General features: G+C 41.2%; 1 protein-coding gene across 1 annotated transcript in view; it reads right to left on the minus strand.

Moving 5' to 3' along the window:
• LOC131683119 (tRNA dimethylallyltransferase) overlaps positions 1-26,080 on the minus strand; it is a 386,042-nt gene extending 359,962 nt beyond the window's left edge. The window contains exons 1-2 of the mRNA XM_058964939.1: positions 25,871-26,080; positions 5,906-6,043 (exon numbers count right to left, since the gene is read on the minus strand). Of these exons, the coding sequence (XP_058820922.1) occupies positions 5,906-6,043; positions 25,871-26,062 (330 nt within the window). The 5' untranslated portion in view covers positions 26,063-26,080. The remainder of the gene's footprint in view (positions 1-5,905; positions 6,044-25,870) is intronic.
• Between the last annotated feature and the right edge of the window lie 1,663 nt (positions 26,081-27,743).

Raw genomic sequence — 27,743 nt, forward strand, 5'->3', positions numbered from 1 at the left:
AAAAAAGCCTCAAGAAATATGAAATAAGCTGCGTTCCTTATGGCGTTTTTGCTTGAACCCGAAACTGAGTCCAGTTCTAACCCCAACCGCTGTCAGTTCATACATTTTGACAGCAGTTGGGGTTAGAAACTGACTCAGCTTCGCCTCAAGCGAAAACGACATGAAATTAGATTGACAGGTAATGGAGGTAGATAAGTGACGTTTGTCTAACACACATCTGATCTTATGATTGTCACTCATCAAACACTTAAGACACTGTAAAAAATCCACGAATTTTTAAATCATCGCCAATGAAAAGGCTAACGATCTTCATGGATATTATCCGCGTAGATTACAGCGTCCAAAAATAAATTCGAACCAAAATATTTCTCCGCTCCGCTTCGAATGTTATGCGAAAAAGCGGTGGCAGTAGGCCATGGTCGCGGACGGACGCAAAACTCGCATTCCCGCAGGTGATTGGCACTCACCACCACCACCACCACCACCATCAGTCCGCACCACTCAGAGAACCAGTGCTGCTGGAATGCAAAGTAATCTCTTCTTACTTTACTAGCGCTCCTTTCTAACATTTCGATTCGTTTCCTCTCTCTCTCTCCTCCTGGATCCCAACCGAAAACCAACCCAACCAACCCTTCCGAATTGGGTGTTGTAACGAACAGCCTTTCACGTCGTTTTCATTTCTGTTTTCTTTCTTTCTTTTCCGCGCGCCAATCTCTTCTGTACATTGTGTAGCATTTCGTTGATCGTTCGCGATTGATTAGCCAGCACCGGCCGGTGCCGGCTCTGCTGGTGGGCTCACGCGGGAAGGCAGAAATATTTCTGCCGGGAATTGCCCATTCGTTGAACTCCCCGTTCCCAATTTCGCGGTCTGATATATATATTTGCGTGTCTGCCTAATTCGACCACGATGACGGTGTCATTTATTTTTTTGCGGACGAAATGCAAGCGGCGGACAATGATTGTATTTTTTTTTTTTGAGGCGGTGAAATGAGTCAAATGTTTTACCATGTCTAGGAGACTGAAGGCGGGGACAAATTTAGTGGGAATTGGTGACAATCAAACCGTTACCTTCAGTTGATTTGAATAATAAATAAACTAAATGGCAATGGGTTGAGTACACCCAGAATTGCCTTTTTAAAACTAGCGTAAGCGTAAAGTAGAGAAGTTCTTGACATTTGAATCCTGATCGGAAACCATGACCCAGTACAAAACTAGCTCCGACGCTGTTTCGTTGGAAGTTGAATTCTACACGTCATTTTAGATTGATTAACATTCTTCAACAAAGTTTGAGGCAAAAAATCCCAAATTGGTTAAGGACACATTAAATCAAAAGTATGCAGCACTTAGTATTCGGGCACGCTATTAATTCTGTAGCAATGGTCAATGGCAGTGGTCAGATCCGGAAAGTTCGAACAGCGATTTTCTTGGCAAATACACGTGGTTCAGCGGGAAAAGTTTCCTCTTGATATGATCAGTAAAAAGTTGTGCTAGATGTAGGACGGACACATGATGAGTCCGCCCGTGCTTTAAAACTGCCTACGTAAGCATGTTATCATATGCCTTGGTGATAAAAACGCAACACCTATATCCGCAATATGAAATGTGTGTGCTAATAGGTACATTACCCTAGGTACCTACAAACCGCCTAAAGCGTTTTGACATGAGAATTACCAGCCAAAAAAGTTTATTTTCAAAACGCAAACTAACAAGCAGCACACACACGTCGCACCCTGCAGTGAGCTGAGCTCAATCCAAACGCACCCTACCAACTTCATTTTGCAAATCATCGAGTGTACACAACTCAAACTATACCGTAGCATTACTATACTCGGTCGTTTCTAATCACGCGCGTAATAAGCTTTGCACAAATCAAACAATCAAGTGAAAATTTTCGAACATGGCTAACGATGTTTAACTCCGCTTATTGTACCGCCCGGACGTTATAGCCATGACGTTGCTCGTTTGGCATGCGAGTGACGAATGATGCAAACGGACCTGCGGCGCTCCTATTTATAACTCCACGTATTTAATTGAGTCTCTTCGATGCTACACCTCCCATATTGACGGCTCTGGCTAACCAACGAGCGACCTGCGTTTGACGGGCAACTGCAATCATGCTTTTCTGGATCATTCCTTATACGTGTTGCCAGTTCATTTGACGCCAAAGGGTCAACAAAGTGCTAACAACGTTAGCGCATCACCTTGTCTTAGTCCCCTGCGTGTTTCAAACGGACCCGAGAGGCCGCATGAAATTTTGACACAACACCTTAAACCATCCATCGTGGCCTTAATCAGTTTTGTGAGTTTCCCAGGGAAGCCGTTCTCGTCCATCATTTTCCATAGCTCTACACGGTTCACCGTGTCATGTGCGGCTTTAAAGTCGATGAACAGGTGAACCGGTGTCGGGACCTGGTATTCACGGCATTTTTGGAAGATTTGCCGTATAGTAAAGATTTAGTCGTTTGTTGATCTGCCGTTGATGAAACCGGCCGGATAACTCCCGACAAATCCATTTACCAGCGGTGATAGGTGCCGGAACAGAATCTGGGATAGCACTTTGTAAGCGGCATTTGTTACTGTGATCGCTCTGTAGTTTTCACAGTCCAATTTGTCGCTTTTCTTGTATATCGGGGTGATGACCCCTTCCTTCCACTTCTCCGGTAGCTGTTCTCTGTCCCAGATTCTTTCGATTATTTGGTGCATGCATTCCGTCAGTTTCTCCGGACCAACCTTGAAGAGTTCCGCTCCTAGACCATCCTTACCAGCTGCCTTACTGTTCTTGAGCTGTTGAATAGCCTCGTTAACCTCATTCATAGTGGGCGCTGGTACATCCCCGTCGGCTGCGACACTGACATAATCGTCCTCCTCGAACGCCCGATTGTCCGCCTGCGCACCATTCAGATGTTCGTTGTAGTACTGCCTCCACCTTTCGACCACCTCACGTTCGTCCGTCAAGATGCCACCTTCCTTGTCTCTACACATTTTGGCCCCCGGGCACAAAACCGTTGCGAGAGTCATTCAGCTTCTTGAAGAACGCCCGCGTTTCCTGAAAGCCATACAGCAGCTCCATCTCCTCTCTCTCTCAGACTCTTCCAGGCGGCGCTTTTTGTCCTGAAAAAAACGAGTCTGCTGTTTTCGCTTCCGTCGATATGACTCCACGTTCTGACGAGTGGCTTGAAGCAACATTCTTCTCGTCCAATATCTCTTGGCACTCGCCATCAAACCAATCGTTCCGTCGACTCCTCTGTACGTATCCCAGGACGCTCTCCGCAGTGCTGCTTATGGCTGCTTTAGTCCTGGTCCAGCAGTCCTCAAGGGGAGCGTCGATGAGCTCCTCCTCCGGTGGCAGCGCTGCTTCAGGATGCTGCGCGAACGTTGTCGCGACGTTGGTTTCCCTCAGTCGGTCCAGGTTATACCGCAGCGGGTGCCGGTATCTTACACTGTTCACTACGGATAGTTTTGGACGCAGTTTAACCATCACCAGATAGTGGTCCGAGTCGATGTTAGCGCCCCTTACATCGATAATGTCCGAGAAGTGCCGTCCATCAATCAGAACATGATCAATTTGCGTCTCTGTTTGTTGCGGTGATCTCCAGGTGTATCGGTGCAGGAGGCGGTGCTGGAAGAAGGTGCTCCTTATGGCCATGTTCTTGGAGGTGGCGAAATCGACTAGTCTTAGGCCGTTCTCGTTCGCCTGCTGGTTGGCGCTGTACCTTCCAATTACCGGTCTGCCTTCCAGCTCCTGGCCAACCTGAGCATTAAGGTCGCCGATGACGATCTTGACATCATGTCTTGGGCAGCGATCGTATTCACGCTCCAGCTGCGCGTAGAATTCGTCCTTGACGTCATCGCTACTTCCGAGATGGGGACTACGCACGTTAATTATGCTGATGTTGAAGAACCGGCCCTTGATCCTCAACATGTACATTCTGTCGCACCATCTCCAGTAGATTATCGGCTATTTCTATAGTTCCGGTCTCAACGAAACAGCTCATATCCAGTACGGAACACCTGACTAGGAAGCGTGTCATCGTTTAAACACGCTTCAACGAAGATGATGATGTCAAAACACTTATCGCAAACTGCAAGGCGATATTCTTCAACGGTTGAATTGATACCACCAACGTTTTGGTAGTATAATAGCAGCTTATCCCGTCGTTGACCAAGGCTGGGAATTGAAGGGTTTCGAGACAGGGCTCTTGCCTGCTGCAGGTTTGCGGAAGACCCCCCGTCCCAACTCCATCACAGGACCGAGGCGGCAGCTGCTGGTTGTTGGCTGGATGGACTCGACTGTGACGGGGAGGACTAAGGGCCTCCTCACGACTGGTGGCAAGTGTGCGTCCCGGGGACCGAAGAGACGAGATTTCGTGGGATGTAAGCAATGCAGCTGGACTAGGATCCTCTAAACAGATCCACAATGGCTGCGGCAAGCCATTTTTTCAATCCCATTAAAGGGGAGAGTCGCATGACTTGCAACTCATAATTACGTTCTACCCGCACTAAGTTCGGGTTTTGTCGATTTCGTCTCACTGCACGCCAAGTTGCGATGTGGGAAATACTTTCCGCTACCCGCGTGTAGATGGCGAAGTGAGCGCGTGATTTTTTGTGGGTAATTACACACAGGATTTTTTACGATACAAAAGCAAACAGGAAACACTTCTAAACTTCACAATATCATGCGCAAAAATAAAATTCTGAGCTGATTGACACGATAAAAGACGATCGAGCGGCACAAATCACGTCAAATATTCAAAATTACTGGATCGATCGATACAAACAACTAATCGGTGAAAATACACTGAACCAAAATAGTGTCACCTAGCGACGAAAAAGTAAACAAGTTGGTGTAGATCCCAAGTCAAGTTGCTAGATATGATCGATATTGCTCAAACCAGGCATTCCCGGTGGGAAGAGAAGACAGTTTCTATAATCAAGAAAGAACACAGAACCCAGAAACACCGGCAACTTTCAATGCCGACAGGCAAAAACGAGTGTGCAACTTTTCGCACGTAAAAACAAGTCTACCTAAACAAGTGTCGTCACTTTCCTTGAAAAATTTCAATTTCGTTTAAACGAGATTCGTTCCGCACCGGTTAGCTGACAAAACTGAGAGGCGGCGATGGCGGTAACGGCAGCCCCAGTTTTCGAATTCCGGATGTGGAAAACGGGTAAAACAATAGGGTTGCGGTTACGAACGAAAACCAAAAGCAAAACTGTTTTGATTGTGGTTAACGACGGCGGAAGGTATCGAAGGCGCGGGGCATCGTAACAATTTGCAACCAACGCCAACCAGGCGGCATCCTCGAGATGATAACGGCCGTGCGACCGACCGGTGCAAGTGCTGGTGAACCATATAGTTGGCAACAAGTTATTCGCTTCGGGCAGCAGCCGACCCTTGCGCGATCGTAAAAAAGAAAAACAATAAACTTTAAGCGAGTAAATGCTTCGTGAAGAAACAATAACACTTCAAATTAAACTTTTTTTTTCATTTTTGTTGCGGCTGGAAGATACTGCCGCTGCTCCGGTTGGAAAACGAAACGAAAAAAGGCAAACGTCTGACAAGATAATGTGCAACTGCACTGATATTGCACCGGTGCACGCGAATGCATATAACACGACCAAGAACTTTCCGTGTAAAAAGGGAAATCATTCATGAATGAAATGAGCGACGTTCGGAATTAGGTACTTTACTGACAGAGTTAACCTCACTTTTCTTGACAGCTCACTAGTACTGTTTACATCGACTTTGTGGACGACTAGATTCGCTCGAAGCAAATCGCAAAGAATGTAAACTTAAAAAATTTAAAAGTGTTCATTTTTACTTTTTTACCACCTACCTTCCGGTGATCAAATTCGCTCCATTCCTGAAATGTTTCGAGTGAATTAAAAAAAAACAAAAGGATACAATTGGCAGCGCCAGCTCCCGGAAGTGAATCACCGTAAAGGCTTGATCCGGCGTAGCAACATCCAGCAGATGATGCGGAGCTTGCAACTGCTCCTCCCGGGTCGCTTTAGCCGTCACAATGTCCAGATCCCGATACACCTGTTAGAGAGAAAAAAAGAAACAAGCTTTATTCCAAACGTCAGAAGCTCAGAACGAACGAACGACGCGCTATAGCTAGAATGGAAACTGCTGCGAAGAATCGATCGGAATGTCACTTAAAAAAAATCAATGATCGCAGTCGGCGTGGAAAAGTTTTCGGTCGGTCAAGTCACTGGACCCATCAAAAAGCGGTCTGCTCCCAGCCAAACCAACGTCATAAGTTGTGTCCATTGTTTACAGCTGATTACGAATTCATAAAACCAGTCCGAAAGAATTGATTTGATGACTTTCTCAGGTGAGATAGGAACTGGTGGAAAACGTACGTCGTTTCTGTTTCAAGTGTTTTTCGATACTGATTCGATCATTTTTTACAGTGCCAACCAACCAAGCGTGAGAAATACCCAATAAAACAGCTTTAATCCATTTCGATTATTCGGTGTTCTCGGGGGTGCGCAACTTGATCTCTTTCTACTTTGCACCTGTACCCGTCGCATCACAAACCGAAGAAGTTAGAAGTCTTTTTAGCTTTGTTCTATTCTCATAAGTTCGTCGTTTCTCTTTTGTTTGCTTCGATACACGTTCGATTTGGTTTAATTTCTGTTTGAGTGATGCCTAATCAAACGCGTTAATCGATTGAATGCCGCTGCCTGATTTTCGATTCGGTATCTGGACATCTTATGCCGGACGGGAACGTCACATCTGACAATAGAAGCGTTTAATTTTTCGTCAGTTTTTATGTTTCTGGGAACTAGTTTCCGAAAATTGAACCAGTGATTAGAAAGTATCTGTTCCAGAACAAGCATCGAAGATATACTTAGCGGCACGGGGATTGAATTGAATGCTTTACGGAGACGTCACAAATGGATATGACTCCGACACAGTAACCTTATTTTTTTGACAGTTCTAGTACTACAGTCGTGATTCGCTGGTTGGTCACTTTTTAACTGTCCCGCTTTTTAGTTGGACCTCCGCTAGCTGGACCATTGTCCAACTAAAAAGCACCTGAACGCCAAAATCTCATGTCAAGTTCATTTTGACAATCAATCTGACAATATTTAGAGATGTGGACAGATGCATTTAGCGTACTAACGTCTCTTTTGAAGAGTTTTTGGGATCTGTTAGTCGGTCCAACTAGCGAATCAAATTCGTTAGTTGGACAGAGGCTGTGACCCATCCAGCGAATTATGACATGTACAACTACAGGGACTTGTACTGGAAAAGAATTTTGTCGGCGATTCTAATAGATGCTTTTCCGGAACAGTTAACCTCACTTTTCTTGACAGTTTACTAGTAGAATCGAGAACTCAGCAATCTTCCCCAAAGCTTGAGTATCTCATCCTGAAGCAGCCATCTGCAGAGCTGTGGACCATGCCAGTAGATACGGTTGTGCAAAAATTTCAGCACGTTCGCTTAGCACATGCACAGTTCCATGTCCCAGTAAGGATTGACCTCGTTAACGGAAGTGAGGCCTTCTGGGTACTTCATACCGGTAGGAGGATCTCGCTCGGTAACAGTCTTCCGTGGGTAATTCAAACGCCATTCGGATGGGCGGTGTCTTGTTCCGCGTCCAATGGATCTACCTGCTTTCTCCGGATCTGCAATCTCTCTAATACCAACGCAAATCTGGAAACGGTTCTTAATAAGCATTGTGAGTTAGAAGGGATTTTCTCTGGTACTGCAAACTCCCACGAAGACAATCGTTGTGAAGAATGGTACACAGTTAAGCGGTTCGACTTGAAGGTACGTCATACGTCATAGACCTAAAAATCTTCCTGGGAACCTCCGGAGCCATCGCAGAACGCCGTTTTCATAGCCTGAAACCATATTTGCAAGGACATTCTGCAATCAATCTGACTCGTGTCACCACTTCATGGAAGACTACCTACAGCACGGTCACACGAAAAAGCTTTTTTGTTTATTCGAGACTTAAATTCGATGGGTCATTCGCCCTTATGATGATTATGGCTCGACGAGCTTGTCAATGACATTAACACTCAGCGTTATCTCCTACAACATTCCGCTTTCGAGCACCACAACGATGGTTACGGTCGTGTTCGACGCGTCTTGCAAGGCAGCGTCAGCATGTTCGCTGAACTAAACGCTTTTGGTAGGACCCTTAGTTCGGCAAGATCTACTCTCCACTATAACATTTCGAATGCATCGCATCGCTTTGGTCGCGGACTTCGAGAAGGTGTACCGGCAAGTCTTCCTCCATTCTGATGATCAGCCTTTTCAGCGAATTTTCTGGTGTACAGGCTCAGACAAACCCACCGCTATGTATGAACCGTTAGATAGTAGCGTACGAAACAGCAAGGTATTTTCAGTTTGCTCTGTGTCTGTGTCATCCTTATGTGCACTTTAAGTTCGTTGGGCCCAGCTGTTTGAAGCTAGAGCAGCTCATCACTTCACGTACATACATAAGTACCGGAATTCGATTAGCTTATCCTTCGAATGTCACTCGAAATGATTTGAAACCATTCCATTCCTTAGATCATTGACCGTTAAGGATTTTTGGCATAGTACGACATCTATCTCGACGACGTTGGTCGGAATGTACACACGATAGTCGATGTTAAATCGTGGATCATTCGGACACGCGATAGAATTTAGTTAAGAGTACTTATTAGTCCAGTGTTGCGCCAAAATATTCAGTTCAAAGGAGTGAAAAATACTATTATTAAATGATTTCAACAGCGCGAACGAAACCGTGGGGCTAGAAATGCATGCGGTGCGTTTGAGCTTCAAACAGGGAATAACCACACGAAGATGACAATTCACGAAATTAATCCGTGTGAAATGGTTCTCGAAACTAATCCGAAGTTCTAGTTGTATAGCATGCTTCAAATGAAATTTAAGTTTTAAGAAGAACTTCAAGGTGATGGAGAAGCTGATATGAAGCTTAATCTGAATCCTTTTTTGATTTCGAGTTAATCACGAATTTCGACTGTATTTATTCATGCAAATAACTCAGTTCATGGATTTGGATAGGTGTCAGCTCGATTACGACATTTGATTTCGTGCTAGAACAATGGTTTTCCATACTAAGAAAAGGACAACTTGCCTACATATTTTGCAGTATCACATCAATCACATATGAATATTTCATTTTAATAATCAAACGTAGTTTTTTGTCGATTTTTAGCCAAAATGCTAACGATGTGACCATCCAAAATACCACAGACAAACATAATAACCTCTCTCCAACATCAATTTAGCCTTACTAAGCTGTAACGCGAGTGGCGTCGTGCCAACTGTCGAGTTGAGAGCAAGATTTTAAACGAGTCAGAATATGACAACTTTTTTAAAATACTTATTTTATGGCAAATGTAACATTACACCACACTCAAAGCTATACCCTGATAACCCAGATAAACCCTGGATATTTCTACGGTCCAAAGAAAGAAAAACGCTCGATATAATTTGAAGTTCTCGAGATCTGACGATACAGCATTTGACGGTGATCCATTTCTGCAAGGTGCAGTCTATCCACTTGGACACTCTGGTTACTAGCTTGAAGCAACCAAATCTTATTGGTTGCAATGGTCGCATTACGTCGGATTATTGTGTCTATATTCCAGCTCGCGACGTGGAAGTGGATGGCGTAGTAAGGACCTGCTCTGAGGGACTGGATAGGATATTGTTTTAAAAACACCTTAACTTCAAGCGTAAAAGTTCGGGTTTGCAAACACGGGTTGCACTCTGTCGTCATAAAGAACGGCAAAAAAGGTGTAGGTTAAGGCGGACTCGTTTCGCGAAACCTTTGTTGGGTCAGCTCTGCCGAACTACGTCATCATGGGAAGGCTCCGACTACCTGTTCCTTTGTTTGTACCAAGAGTCTTGAACAGTCTCAGCTGCAAGCAGCGGGGATGTACTTTTGAATATAGCAATAAATCAGGATGTGACACTGAAAAATGTTTTTACTGTTGGAAGAATCCTCGTGAACTAACCTCATTTTCTACGTATAAGCTGTGCGGAGAGAAACTTAAGCGCTCCTTTAAGTAAAACTGTGGGCGCTCTTCCACAGAAATGTTAAACAGAGCTCCGCCAAGTGTTCTTTCCGAAAATCCTTGTGGTCCCTTGCTAACTAATGTATCCTATTCCGACGACCAACAAGATGGAACATCTCTTGTTTTTATCGCTTTCCTCCTCTTGACTAGAAGAACCTCAAGGTATCAAACCTCTGCGGTTGCGCCTATATCAGATGAAATTGTACCCATGCTGGGAGTTCCCAGCACTTCCAGGAACATCAAAACCCCAAGGGCTCCAATTTTACATTCAGTGACTCAGCTCATTTCTGTACTGATGAAATTATCTGACATCGTGAACTTGATTCTCACAGCGTTCAACGTTACTGATCCTCTTAATAGCCTTCCGATAACTTTACTCCCGGCAGTGAGAACATTTTTGAAGCGGTTAGCTGCTAAAGGAATCCTCTGGAAATTCTTTACAAAAATCATTCAGCCCAGTCTGGTCCTAGTGAAAAATAGGCAGTCGCATAGTAGGTATCTGGATGTTTTCCCCACTTTGTGGCATTTCCTACAGGCACACTATCTCGAGCCATTCCTAATAAGACCAGATGTGTTTTGAACGAGCAAAAACCTTTGCTCCGTATTAGGTAAAGCGAGACTTATGAAGCGAGAGGTAGCTTCTTTGTTGAATACTCATCAACCAACTCGTTTCCAGTTTTAGTGATCCGAAATCCTAGATTTATCATTGCTCCTACCGGTGATGACAATGTCGTTTGCGTATTACTTCGAATCCCTTTCACTTCCTTCCGGATTTCGTCCACAAGTGGTGACAGCACTCTACCTGGAGGACAGCCTCTAGTTGTTTTCAACGAGAATCAGTAGCGACTGGCCCAAATAGCACGTTCCTATGTTTAACAATTAAAACAGAGCATTCTGCACCCTCGAAAGGATGCTGAACTATCTGCGGGTGGTACAATAGCAAAAACAAAACTAGCCAAATCGTCCGCCCATTCATTTCCAGTGATGCCGGAGTGACCATAGAAGATAGATAGCATTTGAAATGCGAATTTCTTCGACTTGAGTTCCACATGCGATTACTAATTTCGATCTCGAATCTGTCGAACTTTTCTGAGAAGTCCGTCAGACCAAAAAAAGATTCTTTTACCGATAATTCCCTTTTGAAGTGTCAATTGTACGTCACAAAAAATCGCAATGATTTCTGTTTGGAATACGATACAGCATCTACTAAGCGAATGAGATTGGCATAATCCCATTTCACGACAATAGACACTAGCACCGGCTCGGCCCTCCAACAAAGAACCGTCAGTATAAAAAACTATGTATTCTCCAAGTTGTCGTTCCACCCAGCCAGACAGCCATTCCTCGCGAGGACGAATTCTCACAATGAAAATTTTAAATGGAAAACTACATGTAAGTGTATGGTCACTGGGAGCAAGTATACATCCCAAGTAATCATTTGGGACCACAGTCTTGTGTGGCTAGTTGCACGATCTATGGGGTTAATGTTCCAAAGCCCAGTAACCTTAAGGTTGCACAGAGAATGCGCAAAATTTGCAAACGAAAAAAGCAGTTTTTTTCCACACCGTATGTCAGATCTTCATAAAAATCAATCAGCGTATGTAGAATGTTGTTACAGTACTGCTGATTGATTTTTATGAAGATCTGACATACGGTGTGGAAAAAAAACTGCTTTTTTCGTTTGCGAATTTTGCGCATTCTCTGTGCAACCTTAAGACGGTATGCACAACAAAGTGCTTCTTGTTTCAGAAACAAATATACTGATTTTATGTTCAAGTGTGCCTCTAGAGCAGCAGAGAAGAGTGTTATCGAGAACGTACCAGTCATCGTCATCAAGATCATCCTCTGAAGATCGTCTACCTTTGATTGGATTGTCATAACTTCTGCCTTCTGCCACCAAACAAGGCACTCGTATTTTAGTATTGGTCTAACAATTGTTGGGTAGATCCACTGAATGTGCTTGGGTTTGAGTCCCCAAGATTTGCCGAAAGCCCGTCTACATAGGCCGAAGGCCATGCAAGTTTTCTTGATCGATGTGAGCTTTCCAGTTATGTTTTGAATCAATAATTATTGCATTGTGCTTAACCTGCTACAATATTTTCAGAGTCAAATAACTGCAACGGAAAAATTCCGGTTGTAATCCTTCGTTACGTGAAACCATTGATGTTTTATTTGAATTAACTGATAGTCCAACATGAAGACACCATTGCTCAACAACACATAAGACATGTTACATCAAATCAAAAAGTGTGTTAATGCAAATACCGGTGATCATTATATGATAATCATCGGCGAAACCATACGTCGGAAACCCAAGCTCATTAAGTTTCTTCAACAAACCATCGGCGACAGAGTTCCATAGAAGTGGTGACAGCACACCACCTTGAGGACATCTGCAGACACTTAGTTTCCTTATCTCTACTTGTTTTAACGATGAGCACATATGTCGGTTGCTAAGCATTGCGTGTATCCAGTACGTGATATGTGAAGGTACTCCATGATCTCACGCTGCTTACAAAGTGGATTCGAAAGACACGTCAAAAGCAGCATCAACATCGAGAAAAACTCCTAAACCTGATTGCTTTTGTTAGGAAGCTTGTAGACAACATTGTGTAACAGGGTAATAGTAGATTTCCCCCGCTGATATGCGTTTCGCATTGCATTGCTCGCCCAAGCTAACATCCCGGATGAAGTGGTCGATTAAACGTTCCGCTGATTTGAGAACGACGGAGGTCCGACTGATCGGTCTAAATTTTACAGTTATTGCCCGACACACAACAATGGGATGTGTCCTATTGCAAGACTACAAGTGAGAACCTTTTTCAAAATATGCTTGAAGTGTTCATGTCTTCTTTATATTCGAACTGGAATGATTCCATCTTTTTCCGCAGACTTATACGAAGCACTTTCAATCGCCCAATTGATCAATTCGGTTGTCACTATTCTACGAACAAATTCCCAAGAATCAGAACTACCTGAAAAGAACTCAGGGGCAATTGTCAGTGTTGGTTCCGCACAGCCTGGAAAGTGTGTGTCAAAAAGACAGTTGAGTACTACATTTTCGTCAGACGATTATTCACCATTGGAAGTTCTAATGGTCAAGTCTCGTTGAGACTTGAGACATTCGTGCAGAAGCTTTTCCAACCACTTCGCTCAGAGGATCGAAGGGCATTCATCCACGACCACATAAGTGGTGACAGGACTCCTCCTTGCAGACAGCTTCTAGTAGTTCTCATGGTTATGGTCTCGATTCGAAAGCAGTAGCAGTTGTGGAAGGCTCTCTCTATGTCGATGAAGTTCAATATTACGAATTCTTCTTTTAATAGATGATTTTAAACCTTTTTGATAAGCTTATCCATTGTCTTCCACCGATAATATTGATTGACGGTGACGGTGTCGAGGTGGTCGATGAATTCGAGTATTTAGGGTTCACTGGTGTATGCCGATGATCACAGTAGTAGAAAAATTCGGAGGCGCTTTCTGGCAGGTCATCACGCCTGATCTGAACTCCAAAACACCATTCAGTGGAACAAAGTACGCAATCGCGCGAAGTTAACCGTATATCTGTCCAATTCGTTACTTGGACCAGAATCGTGAAGAATTTGCGATGCATAGGGGAAAAACTTCTGTAAAGTGCTTAATCCGTTTTTTAATTAAAATTAATACAAAAGTGTTAATTTCGAACGAATTTACCCTGACTCCGATCCAAAACTGAAATCATCAAGTCAATTTTGACAGATTGCTAATTTCTGTTTATTTTAACACCCACCAGTCTATGTGTAAACTGTCTATAGCCAAGCGCACCGCAAGACAATCGAATTCCATCATGTCCTACTGCCCATCCGTCCAGCTAATGGACACCCGCTTCGTCCGCAGCGAAAGGCCTATCAATCATCACTGAGTACCAAGATGAAATGATGATAATTATCATGCCCTCTTGACCACCGAGCGCGGTCCTCGATCCTCGGCCGGTAGTTCATAAATTGAGTATGGGAACCGGTAGACAGACCGCCTTGCTCTGTCCCGACGGGAACTTCTCACCGTGATAATTTGCGTGCGTAGCCTATGCGTGGCGCGCGCGCATTCATAGACCGAACCGGTCGACCGATAGAACCGATGCGGAGCAATTTCCAACCCGAAGCAATTACTTAATGGAAACCCATTCTAATGCGGTGTAACCCTAATTCGAACGTTTACGCGATGTCCGCCGTACCTGTCAATTACCGGCCAATTTGTCCATTCATTGTGTGTGTGCGGTGGCGCGCAAAGTCTCGTCGTAAAATGGTAAAAGTTGATGGCCCACATTCGGGTTCTGGTTTGGTGGGGCCCGATCGGGATCCGGGCCCGGCTTGGAAATGGGGAAGAGCAGCAGCAGCAGCAAGTGCAGTTTAATAACCCATTATCAGAACTGAAACCGCAGCCACGACAATGTCCCCCCAGAAACTACAGTGAAGAAGAAAGCAGGGGGTATGAGGGTTCACGTTTTTGTTCCGAATGATAATCGACCCGTACCACCTAGCGTCGTAGTTCGTCGTATACGAAACCGAACGACCGACTCGACGAGCAAAGCGACCAGGGGTGCCAGGTGTTGGTGGTTTTTATTCACCCTAATGATATGCAAGTTTTTTTTCTGTCTGTACCTAGGTGCCTAATAGCGAATCGTGCCGGTGCATCGCAGTAACCGAGCTGTATGTGGTCATGAAAATGAAGGAAATTAATTATTAATAACCTATTAATCGGCACGGCCACCGGTGTCGGTCGGGTGTAATGTCATGCCCGGGGGAACTTGGTTCACACGGGGGCTGCGGTCGTTCCGGGTTCTCGAGTGTTTTTTTTTTCAATTCAATTAGACTATTCCGAACGTGAAGGAAGAGGTGTTGGTGATTTTTTACGGTAAGATTGTGTTTTTTTTTTAAATGCCCAATACTTATTTTGCGTTTTTAAAGAAACCTAATTCGATGATCTTCTCCGTTGGAAACCAAAAACATACATGATTGCACGAAACCGACGAAGATATCCAATAACTGATCATATACTTTCTAATCTGTTCCGTTTTTTTCAACACTTCCGCTCCGCTGATTATTTGAAAGTAATCTTTGGGCCGATTGTTTAAGCTCTATGTGACCAATGCGCTCCCCTAATAAAAAAGAATTATACACGAACATTAACCCATATAGTGGAACGATTCCACATATTGTTTGAATGATACCCTGAACAGGTCGTTAGGCTCTTATATCATACCAAATACAAATATGTTAATACGGAATGCTCTGATGATTTTTCGAGGACTCGTTTTACGCTACCCTGTACCTGGAAAGGTACAGTGTCAAAGTGACAGTGTACTTTGATGAATTATTATTGAAACTGGCAACGCAGAACGCCAAGCTGTTTATTATTGTATCCTAGTGATATTTCTGTTATTGAGTTCTACAAGATGACGACACGAATGAACTTATGATGAATGAAGTTCATGTTTGACAATTCTCGGTGGTTTGTTTACTTTGTCAATTGCGTGAGTGCGAATGCAACGGGTGCTCATCTGTTACATTCGAACTCACGTAACTCCCATGTAAACAAACCACCGAGAATTGTCAAACAAAGTTCATCCGGCTCATTTTGTGGGGTTATGACGGTTGGTGTAAAACCTAATTTTATTCACGTGAATCTAAAGTTTTTCTTTCTCGCGATATATAAGCAAATGAAATTTTACATGTTTTTTTTCGATAATTACCTACTGAAATGGCGCCTACGGTGGCGACTTGGCAACGAACTGGAGTTTATCGAGGATGAGCTGTAGCTGGACCAAGGTAGCAGGATACAAGTACAGGATATTGCAGTGTCTTCACATAACAATTCAGTGGAGAGACCCGTTTCCATTTTGGGAAAATTCATTCAAAGCTTCCCAACATGTTGGTTTACTTCAAGATGGAAACCTTACCGGTGGTACCAACGAAAACTTGTTCACAGTGTCCGGTTTACGAAGCACAAAAAAGATCTCCACGGTGCTAGTGAAGTGCTACATGTTGAGGTGCTGACACGATTTTCCCAAACGGCAAACTCAAACGGCGAAGCTGTGTTCAGTAAATGTTTGATGTTTCTGCCTGTGGAGACAAAAGCCCTAACGGGACTTCCAAAAAATGCGTAGAGCCGTCACCTGGACGTTTGGGTCAGTGAATCAGACTACTTTGTAACAACTAAACTGGTTTCCAGCTTGATGAATACGAAGCTAAAGTTATAGTACAAAAATGACTTAACGTTCCATGTTCTCGATCTTGTGCGTTTACCTAGTGGAATTATTCTCGTGTTGTCTACTTCATCATACCATCCAATCTGGTTGAATATGATAGGTAACGAGTTCTAGGTGGTAATCCTTTAACCCTTTTTCCGTAGATTTGCGATCGATTTGCTTGTGATTGGCAGCTGTTTTGAAAGCAACACTAGTCCAAACTAATCCATGGATTTGAAGTCATTCCATCAAACCAATAAAACCAAACCTAACAATGACAAGAGAAAAATTCAGAAGGTTGCTCTAAGTTCTTTCTAGTCTACTTAATCAACGGTTATAGCTGGATCAATATGTAGTGATCGCCATAGTAGAAGCTATTCTCAGAAGTGGATCAGGATACGCAAAGCTGGATATTCGACTCATGTGATGAAACGATAAGTACACGGATAGTACAGCAAATCATGGCGTCTCGATGATAACACAAGTTCTAAATACATAACGCAACGTCACGTAAGCGTTCCGTCATAATAAGTTATGTCCATTTGGTGTATGATCAGTCACTTTTTCCGTATGTCAAAACTTTGCAATTATGTTATGTCTCTATCAGCACTTCTTGCGTTTACTTTCAATGTTCAGTACCGTCGAATAAAAACTAACTGATCGTGTAGATCATAGCTGCCACTACCCGAACGACTAAGGTTATAACGTTCGAAAAAGGATGACTCAGACTTTAGAAAGCTCATTCATTTTAAAATCTCGCAACCATAGTTCTCATTAATCACAATATTCAGAAATGTGAGGGTCCAGGATTTCCGTACCGTCACGAGGTAATGCATCATAAAATATGATGCACTCGTTATGTCAGATATTTTAACACATAGGTACTGCAGCATAATGTCTCGAAAGTGGTGGGCAATACCAGCTGGGACAAGTTGTGCGTCATGGGATACGAGAGCGCATCATAAAGTTCCTCTCGTTACTGACTTGTATTACTCTAGCATATTATTTCCCCAATCCACTTCATAACAACTACCAACATCGACTAATTTCAACACAGTTGGTGTGCTTGAATGATTGGGCATCTTTGATTATTTTTATTAACATCCATTGTTCCGCTTTAGACCTAAACAATTAAAAATACAGGTCATAGATAAGACAGAAGCAGATTCAATTTTAATTTTCTCTAGTGGGTTATCAATGACTCAAACGCGCAGACGGGAGAATGTTTCATAGGATTATCCAGACAGTGGATACATCACACTGTTTGAAATAAACTTGCGCGCGTGTCTATCTGGTAATGCCAATTCGTACGATTTGCGAATTATTCTCGTGAAGCGGACCCAAACCCACATAGCACTACGAAAGCCCAAAAACGAGAGCTGCTGTTATATCTACATACCGAACATATCAAACAATTGTAAGAAATAGGCTGGATGGAAATAGTTATGGTAAATAATATTTAGCGATTAACAAAACCACCTAGTTATCGTTTTTGATACATTAACGTTGGTTCTAAAAATTCTTTTGGATGGCTGTTATTGTTTTCTTATAGCGTTTTCGTGTTTACCTGGTGCTACACCGGTGTAGTGCAAAAAAGAGACAGACTGATTACACCCAAGTTTGGATGAGTGTAGCACCGACTACACCGGTGTAGTGCACTATCAAAAACGAAAACGACATAAAATTCAACAAATTTACCGAAATGCTAGTTACGTCACTCGTAGGTGTGCTCCTACTCTCTGATATAGACTAATAATAATTATTATTATTGGTGTTTCACCTGGTGAATTTCTGATACAGGCTTAACATTTTTTGTGCTTTCTCCAGCATACGTGTTCCTTGAGTTAACATTTGTGAATCGTTAAATGACTGCTTTTAACTATTCTTTATTAACGCACAATTTTGTTTTTGTATTTTCTATTTCGATTGAAAATCAAGTCTCCGGTGGTGGCTTTTTCTCTGCTCGTCGCCATGCGATTCCACAACGTTTCGATTCACGAATACGATTTTTTAGATATTGAATCCAATCATTTCATATTGTACCAAGAAGGAAATGTACCAACTAATCATAAATGCTGGTTGTGTTTGGTCCTCATTACCGATCACATTCATTCTATTGATCTCGCTATTGACAATGTACAATTGACGAGGTAAATCAATCATGTGTGTTGCTTCTATTGCCACGCGCAGGGGCATGTCTGTTTCGCATGCTCAATCGACACATTCTGAGCCATATGATATCCGATTTGTTCAGCATTTCCATTGGTTCGACCATAGGTGAACATGATTGTTGGCAAGCATTAGGTTTGTGCCAGTACCAGGAGAAACTACTCCGGAGCAAACAAGGAGTAAATCGTTCCTGTATCCTCTGCTTCTATTTTTCCTTCTTCTGGTAGTAAACTGGAATAAAAAGAAGTGTTTTTTCGCTCTTGTTCGCTCCGGAGCAACTAGAGCAAGAAGCGTGCACTGGGACAAACCTGTTGCACCTAGGCATGCTTACATCAGATGATTGACCAGCTGTGCGAACCATAGTTCTCAACGAGACGTGAACACTTTTTGTTCATTGAAGTCGAGCACAGTATCTCACTGTCAATTTCTAGTGATTGTTAGAATTACGGCATCGTAAATCTTCGCTGTACTGCCGGATTAGAATTTATAAATTAAAAGTATTTACATTTTTGTCAACTAAACACATACTTGATACGAAAAATGTTTCCCAGTTGTTGACGTAATGATATCCTTTCCTAGTTTGGCACGATTGTAGGAAAATGTCGAGAACTGCGGTGAAATAGTGAATCTTTTTAGTTTTATCTTGTCAGTGTTTGTTATGATGAAAAAAACAGCATACTTCGATCATGTAGCGTTGCCAGTTTCAATTTATTTCGACATTTCTAACCTGTCACTACGAAACAGAGCAATTGGGTATTGTAATTTGTTTTTTCAGTGTGCCAAGAAGTGATGACCCGTTTGTATGGGACCTTGGCGTATTTAATTTGTATTTGATCATACGATGTTTATTAGGGTCTGTAGGGTTTCAATACCGGATCAATCGTCGATCATCCAAGTCTCACATACTCAGACCGCATCTTCCAAACCACCCGAACCAAATCCAACCTGCCACGGTGAGAGGCACATCAACCTGCACACCTAAAACGCGATGATAGTGCTTAAAAAAAGTGACGCATTCTGGTTCAGGAAGATTTGTTCTGTTTACACACAAACACTCCTCTTCTCCCAACCCCCGCCTCTGCAGCCGTCTGATGCGGCCAAGTGTGAAGAGAATTAGACGAAAAGAACTAAACGCCACGATCGTTGAACACCGGACCGGGTCCGCGAGGTTTCGAGAAAGAGAATGACGTATGCAGTTTCGGATGTACCCATGCCTTGCACCTGTCGTTTTTTTTCGAGCCATCCTGGGATTTTTGTTATTTTCGTTCCATACCTACCGTCAGCACCACTACCTGGTAATAGCACCTTCGCCCTCCAAAACTGGGCAATGGTTGATGAACTTCAGCTCTGTGGCACAGTGCTTCGCCGAGGCTTGATGGATGCCATCTGTTGTTACTTTCGGTTAATGCACTTAACTCGACGCCTCTAGGGAGGGGGATCCGATCCTTGCGGTTGCGTTTGAGAGATGATGAACGGTGTCCGCGAGGGGCTTCTTTTCGTGTTGTGTGTATAGCTTAAGGTGAGACTTTGCTCGTACTGAGGGCCTTAAATATTCATGAAATAGTGAAATTGAAACTTTTTGCATCTTTTTCGTTGAGAAAAGTGCATTTGATGATCATCCAAGTGCTGGGATGTTTCTTGGAATGATCTATGAGCATGAGCATGATGACCGTACAATTCGTAGTTGCTACTCTGTGATTGACCAGAACAAGCGAAATTGCACAGAGAATCAACGAATGGGGCCTGGGAGCAGCTACGCATCCAATGTGCACGTTACGAGAGTTCTATACGCTCAAATGCCAGTAACGGCGCCGGCCACGTCCTTACTGTCATCGGGGAAGGAAAGGAATGTTGTTATGGAGACCGTGTGTACCGCTGCATCTCCACGTTTTCCACGTGAAGAAGTATTTGTTAGTAGGATGGGGTAAAGAGTTATACAAACCTGGATTCACCTTGATAAGTGATAAGATCTATGCAACAGACGTTTCTCGTCCGACCTAACCCCCTTTTTTCTTATTTTTAATCGAAAGGTTGCATATTTTTAAGAATATTTCCGCTAAAATGAGACTTTAAAGAACTATCGTGATTTTTCAATGGTTTTTTTACATTTCTTATAAAAGAATTCGCTCAAACTTTCAAGATTTTTTCCGAGGCCCGGAGGGCCGAGTCTTATATACCAATCGACTCAGCTCGACGATTTGGGACAATGTCTGTGTTTGTAACGGACAAATTCTCATTCGTGTTTCTCAGCAATGGCTGAACCGATCTTATTCAAACCAATTTTAAATGAAAAAACAAAAAAACAGTATGAACGCTATTAATTTGTTTTTGATTCTGATGTTTAGTTTCCAAGATATGAATGCTTGAATGCGTAAAAATGGCGTTTTTTGTTGTTTTTTTAAATTATCTGCCGAAATTGACAATATAGATTACCAATTTATAAGTTTTTAGATAGCTTTAACGAATACCTTTCGAACAAGCTATAGATTGTTGAAATCGGACTATTATCAAAAGAGATATTTATAATTAAATGCAGACGAAAGATTTTTATCATTTCCCATTGCCAGAAATATGACCAAAAACATGTAATCTGTTATTAACGCCAAAACGGCTTATTTTAGGTCAATAGTATCTTCGGAGAATTTGATGGAGGCAATATGCCCTTTCTTTCGGTATTGTGCTTTTGCTGATTAATCCCCCTAGGAGTGAGATATTTTCACAAATTTTCGTGGTAGTGATTATATCGAAATGATGCCTTCAGCAAATTTGTAGCTCTTACTTTTGCAAATAACTTTACTGAAGACTGCAAATATCTATTTTGAATACTTTAAAAGTTATGGCTTGTTGTTTGTGGATTACTCTTTGTCGCCTATTTATTGTTCAATATAGTAATAATCCATTGAAATAAGCCAAACATTATTTCGATGAATCGAATTTTGTATTTCATTTTACTATCTACAACCGCTAGAAATAATCACCGAACACTTCCAAGTTGTCTGGAAGGAACTTGATAACTTATCAGTACAAAAATGTTCATTTGTGCCAACCTTCTGACTGCAATTTTTCTAACTTATAACCATCGGATCGATCTGAAACATATCGGAAAATGAAAAGCGAAATAAATATCTCCACGCAACGGCGTAGCCAAGAGAAGGTTTTGGGGTTTAACACCATACAACCCCCCCCCACCACACCCAAAAAAAATATTGGATTGAAGTTGAAAATTTATTGATGCAGACTGATTTAATTCAATATTACAATAACAATTATCTGATCCGTAGATTGATTACCTGTTGTTGTAAACATCATGAGGACTTTTGATAAATTGTCGGAATGGGGTCCTGGTCTTTAGACTTTGATACATTTTTGCCTTTCTCATATAGAAAGGTTATGCAATCACTCTAAAAATCGTCAATCATACCGGCCCGGAGGGAGTATGCAGTAAGGGGTTGCTACTTTAAAATTAAAACTAGTTTAAAATTACTTAACAAGTTGAAAATTTTCGGCAGGACCTGGACCTCCCGGATCTTTCTCCATGATCCGCCGCTGGTTTCAAGCGATGTTTCAGGATCACATAGTATATCAAGATCGTGGCTGTCGATCCATTGTATGTATGTGCAAATCGTACTGAACATGTAATATTCATATCCACCATTGTATTGAACATAACCAGCCATGGAATCGTAGTCTGGACAAATGAGACAAGCACAATTGCACCACTAGGTGGATTAAAACAGGTTTTTTATTTTGGGAATGCGTCCAGTTGAGACGAAAACGTAATATGATTAATAACGAGGTACTTTCCGAATGTAGAGAGAAATTTATGAAAAATGACGATTTCCATTCGACTCTAGCAGTCCTGATCGATTTTGATGAGAATTTGATTTTTGTTGTATGACCAATTATATGTATAGGTAAAATGTTCAAAAGCAGTAATTTAAGGTCAAGATAGCATAATTTTGAAACCGCCAATTTCGGAGGTTTAGTATCTTCGATGAGTTTTACAAACGTTAAACAGGGCATCATTTGATAAAATAATGTTGACGGTATATCGTCCAAGAAGTATTTATGGTGAATTTCTCAGGTTAATATTCATGACTACAATAAAGTTTCAACAAATTCGCTAAAGACACGAACTCTGTTACTATTTCCTGAAAAATTAATTCTGAATAATTTTAAAACTTCAAAAATTAGGGTTTCGGAATTATGCCATTTGGACAGTATGATCGATTTTCACCAAACCGAATTTCTGGCTACGCCGCTGATTTCAAGTAAGTAGAAACAAAGTCGTTCTACACTCGTTCAAAAGAAACTTCTTCGAATGCTGAATATCTATTATAACACATTGAAACCCCGATTTTATCAGCCAAATATCGTAGCAGACAAACAAGACTGAATTCGAGTAAATCCTTTCTTGAGCATGTTTTCCTTATCATGAAGATATGCGAAATATGCGAAAATAAAAAGTTCGTCATAATCAGAAATAGTTATCAGACTACATCAAGGGACGAAAAGAATATGTTAACAGCTTCAGTTTATTATAAAGAAAAAAATTGCCCGATTTAGTTAATGTCCCCATTTTGTCAGCCTAAAGTACACCATGAGACTGATAAAAATGGGTGTATGTATTATTCGCTGTGTTTCACATTAATAGGTACATTTCATTTTTGGAGATTTTTTTATTGCATCGAACTACAACAATTTTTAGGTAATTTTCAAGGGGTTAATTTATAGAATTCTTCCAAAATTTGGCGAACCTATTCCAATTCGTATACCAATTAATTGGTATACTTAAGGGTTTATATGTTGCAGATAGAGAAAATACTGAAATTTTCAGCTTTTTTCCTACACAATATTACAAAAGCTTATTAAACAATTTTTCCTAATAAGTTTGTGAAAATTATAAACTATTTGAATTTTTTTAATAGTTTTATTTATTATTTAACCGTGATTTTTTTATTAAATAGTGACCATCGCTTCACAACCTAGTCTATTTTTCATGGCATGCGGTGAGCACGATCTCTCGAATTGCTGAACTGAAAATTATGGAATAGAAATTAATTTTTAGTATTCTTTACTTTACTCGCCGCGCAGATAGCTTTGAATTAGACCCGCTGGTGCCCTAAGACGATTTCGCTAGATTTTCAGAGCACTGTGCACCCAGTGAATTAACGCAAGTAACGGAATGTTATCGAAAAGATTCGTGAAAATGAAGATTTCAGTAATGATGATGATTTTCCCAAACGGTTAGTTTTCAAGAGGTTTTTATTTGTTCTTTGGCATTAGGATTAGCGATAATAATTCAAATCAAGGATACTACTGGGAAGTCACCTTTAGAAAGTCGATGTCGAAGTAAAATTTGGAACTATGCACGCATGATAGTGTGATATCAGAAACTGCGATTTCATTTCAACGCTTTTTTGTGAATAGGGCGATACTTACAAATGTAAACATAAGGCTTTTTTCATACATGCGAATGAGGGCTTTGAAACGCAACAAATTAACCTAAAAAATTTGATTCTACGATATTGCTTTCTTAAACTACAGCAAAAAAAATACAACGGGCGAAACTGTATTTTTGTTTGTTTATTTAAAGTTTCACCCTCCACGCTCCATGCAAACAAACAAGGCGATACTTTTTTTGCTAGCAGTTTAGGGGCGAAACTGTTATTTTCGTATTTTTTAGGATTATCAAGCTGATACCAGCTGTAAATAGATCTCTATTAAAACAAACACGGACGAAATCGGTGGTGTAGAACGGTAGTTATTGTAAAAAAACGTAAGGGCGATACTTCAATGCTGATAGGTGGGACCGAAAAAGTAAACAATCGCCAAAGGGGCGATAATATCATTTTGTCAATTTCAATAGCAAAAACAAATTTTAATTTAATAATTTCAAATACTTTATGAAGTTTTGGATTTCGATCACTGAATCATGCAATCTATGATGTAAAAAAAACACAATAGTTCTTAAATAGGAAATAAAACCAAGTCTGGAAATATTCACTGTTGATTTTCTTTGAATTGTATCACTGCTAGTATCGCCCTTTTCAAGAAAAAAGCGTTGATTTCTTAGTTCTCAGTCGCGTTGGAAATTTGAGTAAAGTATAAACTTCAAATCAATTTAAAAAAAAATCGATTTTTTTGGCTCAGTGCAATATATAACCCCTTTAGAAAAATTCAGTTTTCCCACCACAATTTAGATATTTTATTACCAGAGCATTAACAATAATTCGTTGGTATGTCTATTTTATGGGCCATTTTTTCGCTTTCGCATTGATTTGGTTTGAGATTTCTAGCACTGATGTTGTCCTATGCTGATTTGAGCGATTCTCTGAGTCCTGCCACTATCCCATGTAGTATGTGTTATCAAAAACATCGCGAAGCATCAAGTTCTAAACGTTCTCAAACGATATAATATCCGAAGAGAGTGATAAGAGTTATAAGAAATGTCTCATCACACTGTTAGGTGGATTAAAAACGTTATTCTAAATATTTCGTCGGTTTGTCGCGTGAGTGCGAACGAAACAAAATAAACGTCAAAATTTATTTAGTTAATTTAATCGTTTTTTCACTTGCATTAATGCAAATTGCAAAGTGAACAGGCGCGTAATTCAATGTCACGATTTGGATTTTAGAGGAGATTCGCAATAGGTATTCTAAAATGCTATTGAGCATCGGAAGACAAAATTTAAAAAGCTATTAAATTTAATTTAATTAAATTTTGCTAAATAAATAAATTTAATTAAATTTTGCTCACTGCGCGAGAAGCGTCTAGGGTAAAGCGCCTATTTTTACCCTATTAGGGACGGCGGCACACTAATTCATTGATTGCTCGGTCTACAATCGATGAAATACATATAAATTGGCATCACCTTCTTTGCTTCGTTCTTAGGAACCAAGATAATAACACAAAATCTTCTGTTCATTACTCGGCCATTTCAACATTGACTACTCAACTCTTTGCATAATATTGTAGTAAAAACCGTCGGCTTTCGATATGTACTGGAAAATTAGTACAAAGTGTTGTAATGACGTCGTAATAAACGAAAGAGAAAGTAAACAAAGAGAGGCTCTCAATGTTACTTACGTCCATTTGAAAAAGTACTCGAGAAATGCCCTGAAAACGGTGAAATTCTCGTATTTGAGTGCAACGAAAACTCGAATCGGGTGCCGCCATTGTTGCCCTACCATTTGACCCAATGCGTTGAACAAAGAGGGCAGACGCTGCTCTAATCAACGGCTTCAAATTTTGAAATTTACTGTTTGGGCTGATAATAGAAACTTGAAGGCAATAAGATCATTACCCTACCGAACCAAAGCACCAATCAGTGGAGCACCACCACGCACACTCGCTCAGTCAGTACGAAAAAAATTACCTCTCGCTCTGTATTACTCACGCAATCCAAAAACAACACCACTCACCTGCATCGAATCGGCACTGATGATTTCCCCGCCGAAACGGCGGGCCAGTTCGATCGAAAGTTTCGTTTTCCCGGTCCCGGTCGACCCGAGGATCACTACCACTGGTTTCACTCGCGACCCGCTGGCCATGGTGGCACTTTTCCGGTGAAAAATTAAACGAAAATTACGACAACGACACCACGAGAGCAGCATGCCATGCTGTTTTGTTGTTTATAGACACTCGGGCCGGGCTCGTTCTGTCAGTGCGCTCGTGATGATGATGATGGTACTGCGGCGATGTGACACCAATACATGTATGCGAGTCACGTGTAGTATTCATACCGGCCGGCTGATTTGTGCTGACGGTGTTTGTTTTCGCGACCGAGCAATCGAATCGAGGAACACTGGAATCAAAACAAACGGAAATGCATTCCTTTGAAGTGCAGGATTATCATTAGGGTGGACGTTGTGATAAAGAGTTTTTCAGATGTTTTGTTAGATATTTTCTTTTTACTCTAGCAAAAGGGTAACAACCAATATTTTATTTAATATATACACAAATTGTCCTATTAATTTCAGCTTTATAAAATGTTATTCTTTCAGAAGTAGGCCGCACAAAATGAAAAATAAAAACGAACAGGGTGCGTCAAAAAACAAATGCAAAAATCTACACTCACACTGTTTTCATATAGTTAATATGAAAACATAAGACTTTTATGATTATCTCAACATTTTGTATTGCATATCTCAGTCGTTTGGATCTCATACAAGCATATTATACATTAGCGTGTTATTACCGTCAGATATTTGCATTTATATATTGTTTTAGTGTGTCAAGAATTGAGATGCTTGTGTTCTGCAACAGGTTTCTAATTTACTGTACTATCGTGTTCAATAATATTAAATTCTTTAACCGATGAGGGAATGTGGAGCTCTCTCTGTTGAAAAGTTAGTTGTAGGCGCCCTCTATGTGGTAACATATAGAACCAAAGTGTTCTAACCAAAACACGAATCGTATTATTTACTATAATTCTTCTTAACTTGCTATTGAGCTAAACCTAATCATTATTTCACAAAAAATTTTAGTTCGTGGGAATCGAATACTAATACATAGCCATGCACTGCAGATTATTAAACTTTTAACGCCTGAGTCAGTTTTGCTTGGGGCCTTGCAGTGCACTAATAATTAAAAGTTTAATATTCTGGTTGTAGTTGAAAATCGAAATATTGAACTTGCGCCGTTCGCTTTTTTTCCTATTTTCAAAGTGGGCAACTAATGCACATCTTGTGTATTACACAGTTCCCAGCAAATCGAACTGCACAGTATTAGGGTGACAATACGTCCTGGTTTCCCAGGACATGCCCTGGTTTTTCATTGACTGTCCTGGTGTCCTGGGAAGTCAAGGAAAATGCTTGATTTGTCCTGGTTTTTCTCTTTCAAGCCTAATATGTTTCTATTCATTGAGTTTTCGCTTTATTCACTCTGTTCCAGATCGCAGTTACGACCGACCGCAACCATAACTGCAATGTATACTCATCATCAATCGACAAACAAAACTTAATACACTCGAATCTCCCAATTGTACCTTTGGATGGATTTTTCAATCTCTCAAGAGTGCCTCTTTTCAACTTCCTTTTCTTACATGGACATTGAAAAGAGAAAGAGGCGTTCGTATATACATAGCATATAAATGAGCTGTAGTCCGCTGGCAAGAAAATTACACATCCGAACAAATCGAACCGATTCGAGTTGTTAACCAAACTCTGGCCACTATCAATAAACAATGATTTCCAGAGTTTTTCGGCTTAAATCGTCTTTCAATCCGGGACGCGAAAATTTTCCTTATGTATCTTTGAGAAGACATCGATGTTTTGGTGATTCTTTTTAAGTTCT

The sequence above is a fragment of the Topomyia yanbarensis genome, chromosome 1 (assembly GCF_030247195.1).
Source record: "Topomyia yanbarensis strain Yona2022 chromosome 1, ASM3024719v1, whole genome shotgun sequence".
Taxonomy (NCBI): domain Eukaryota; kingdom Metazoa; phylum Arthropoda; class Insecta; order Diptera; family Culicidae; genus Topomyia; species Topomyia yanbarensis.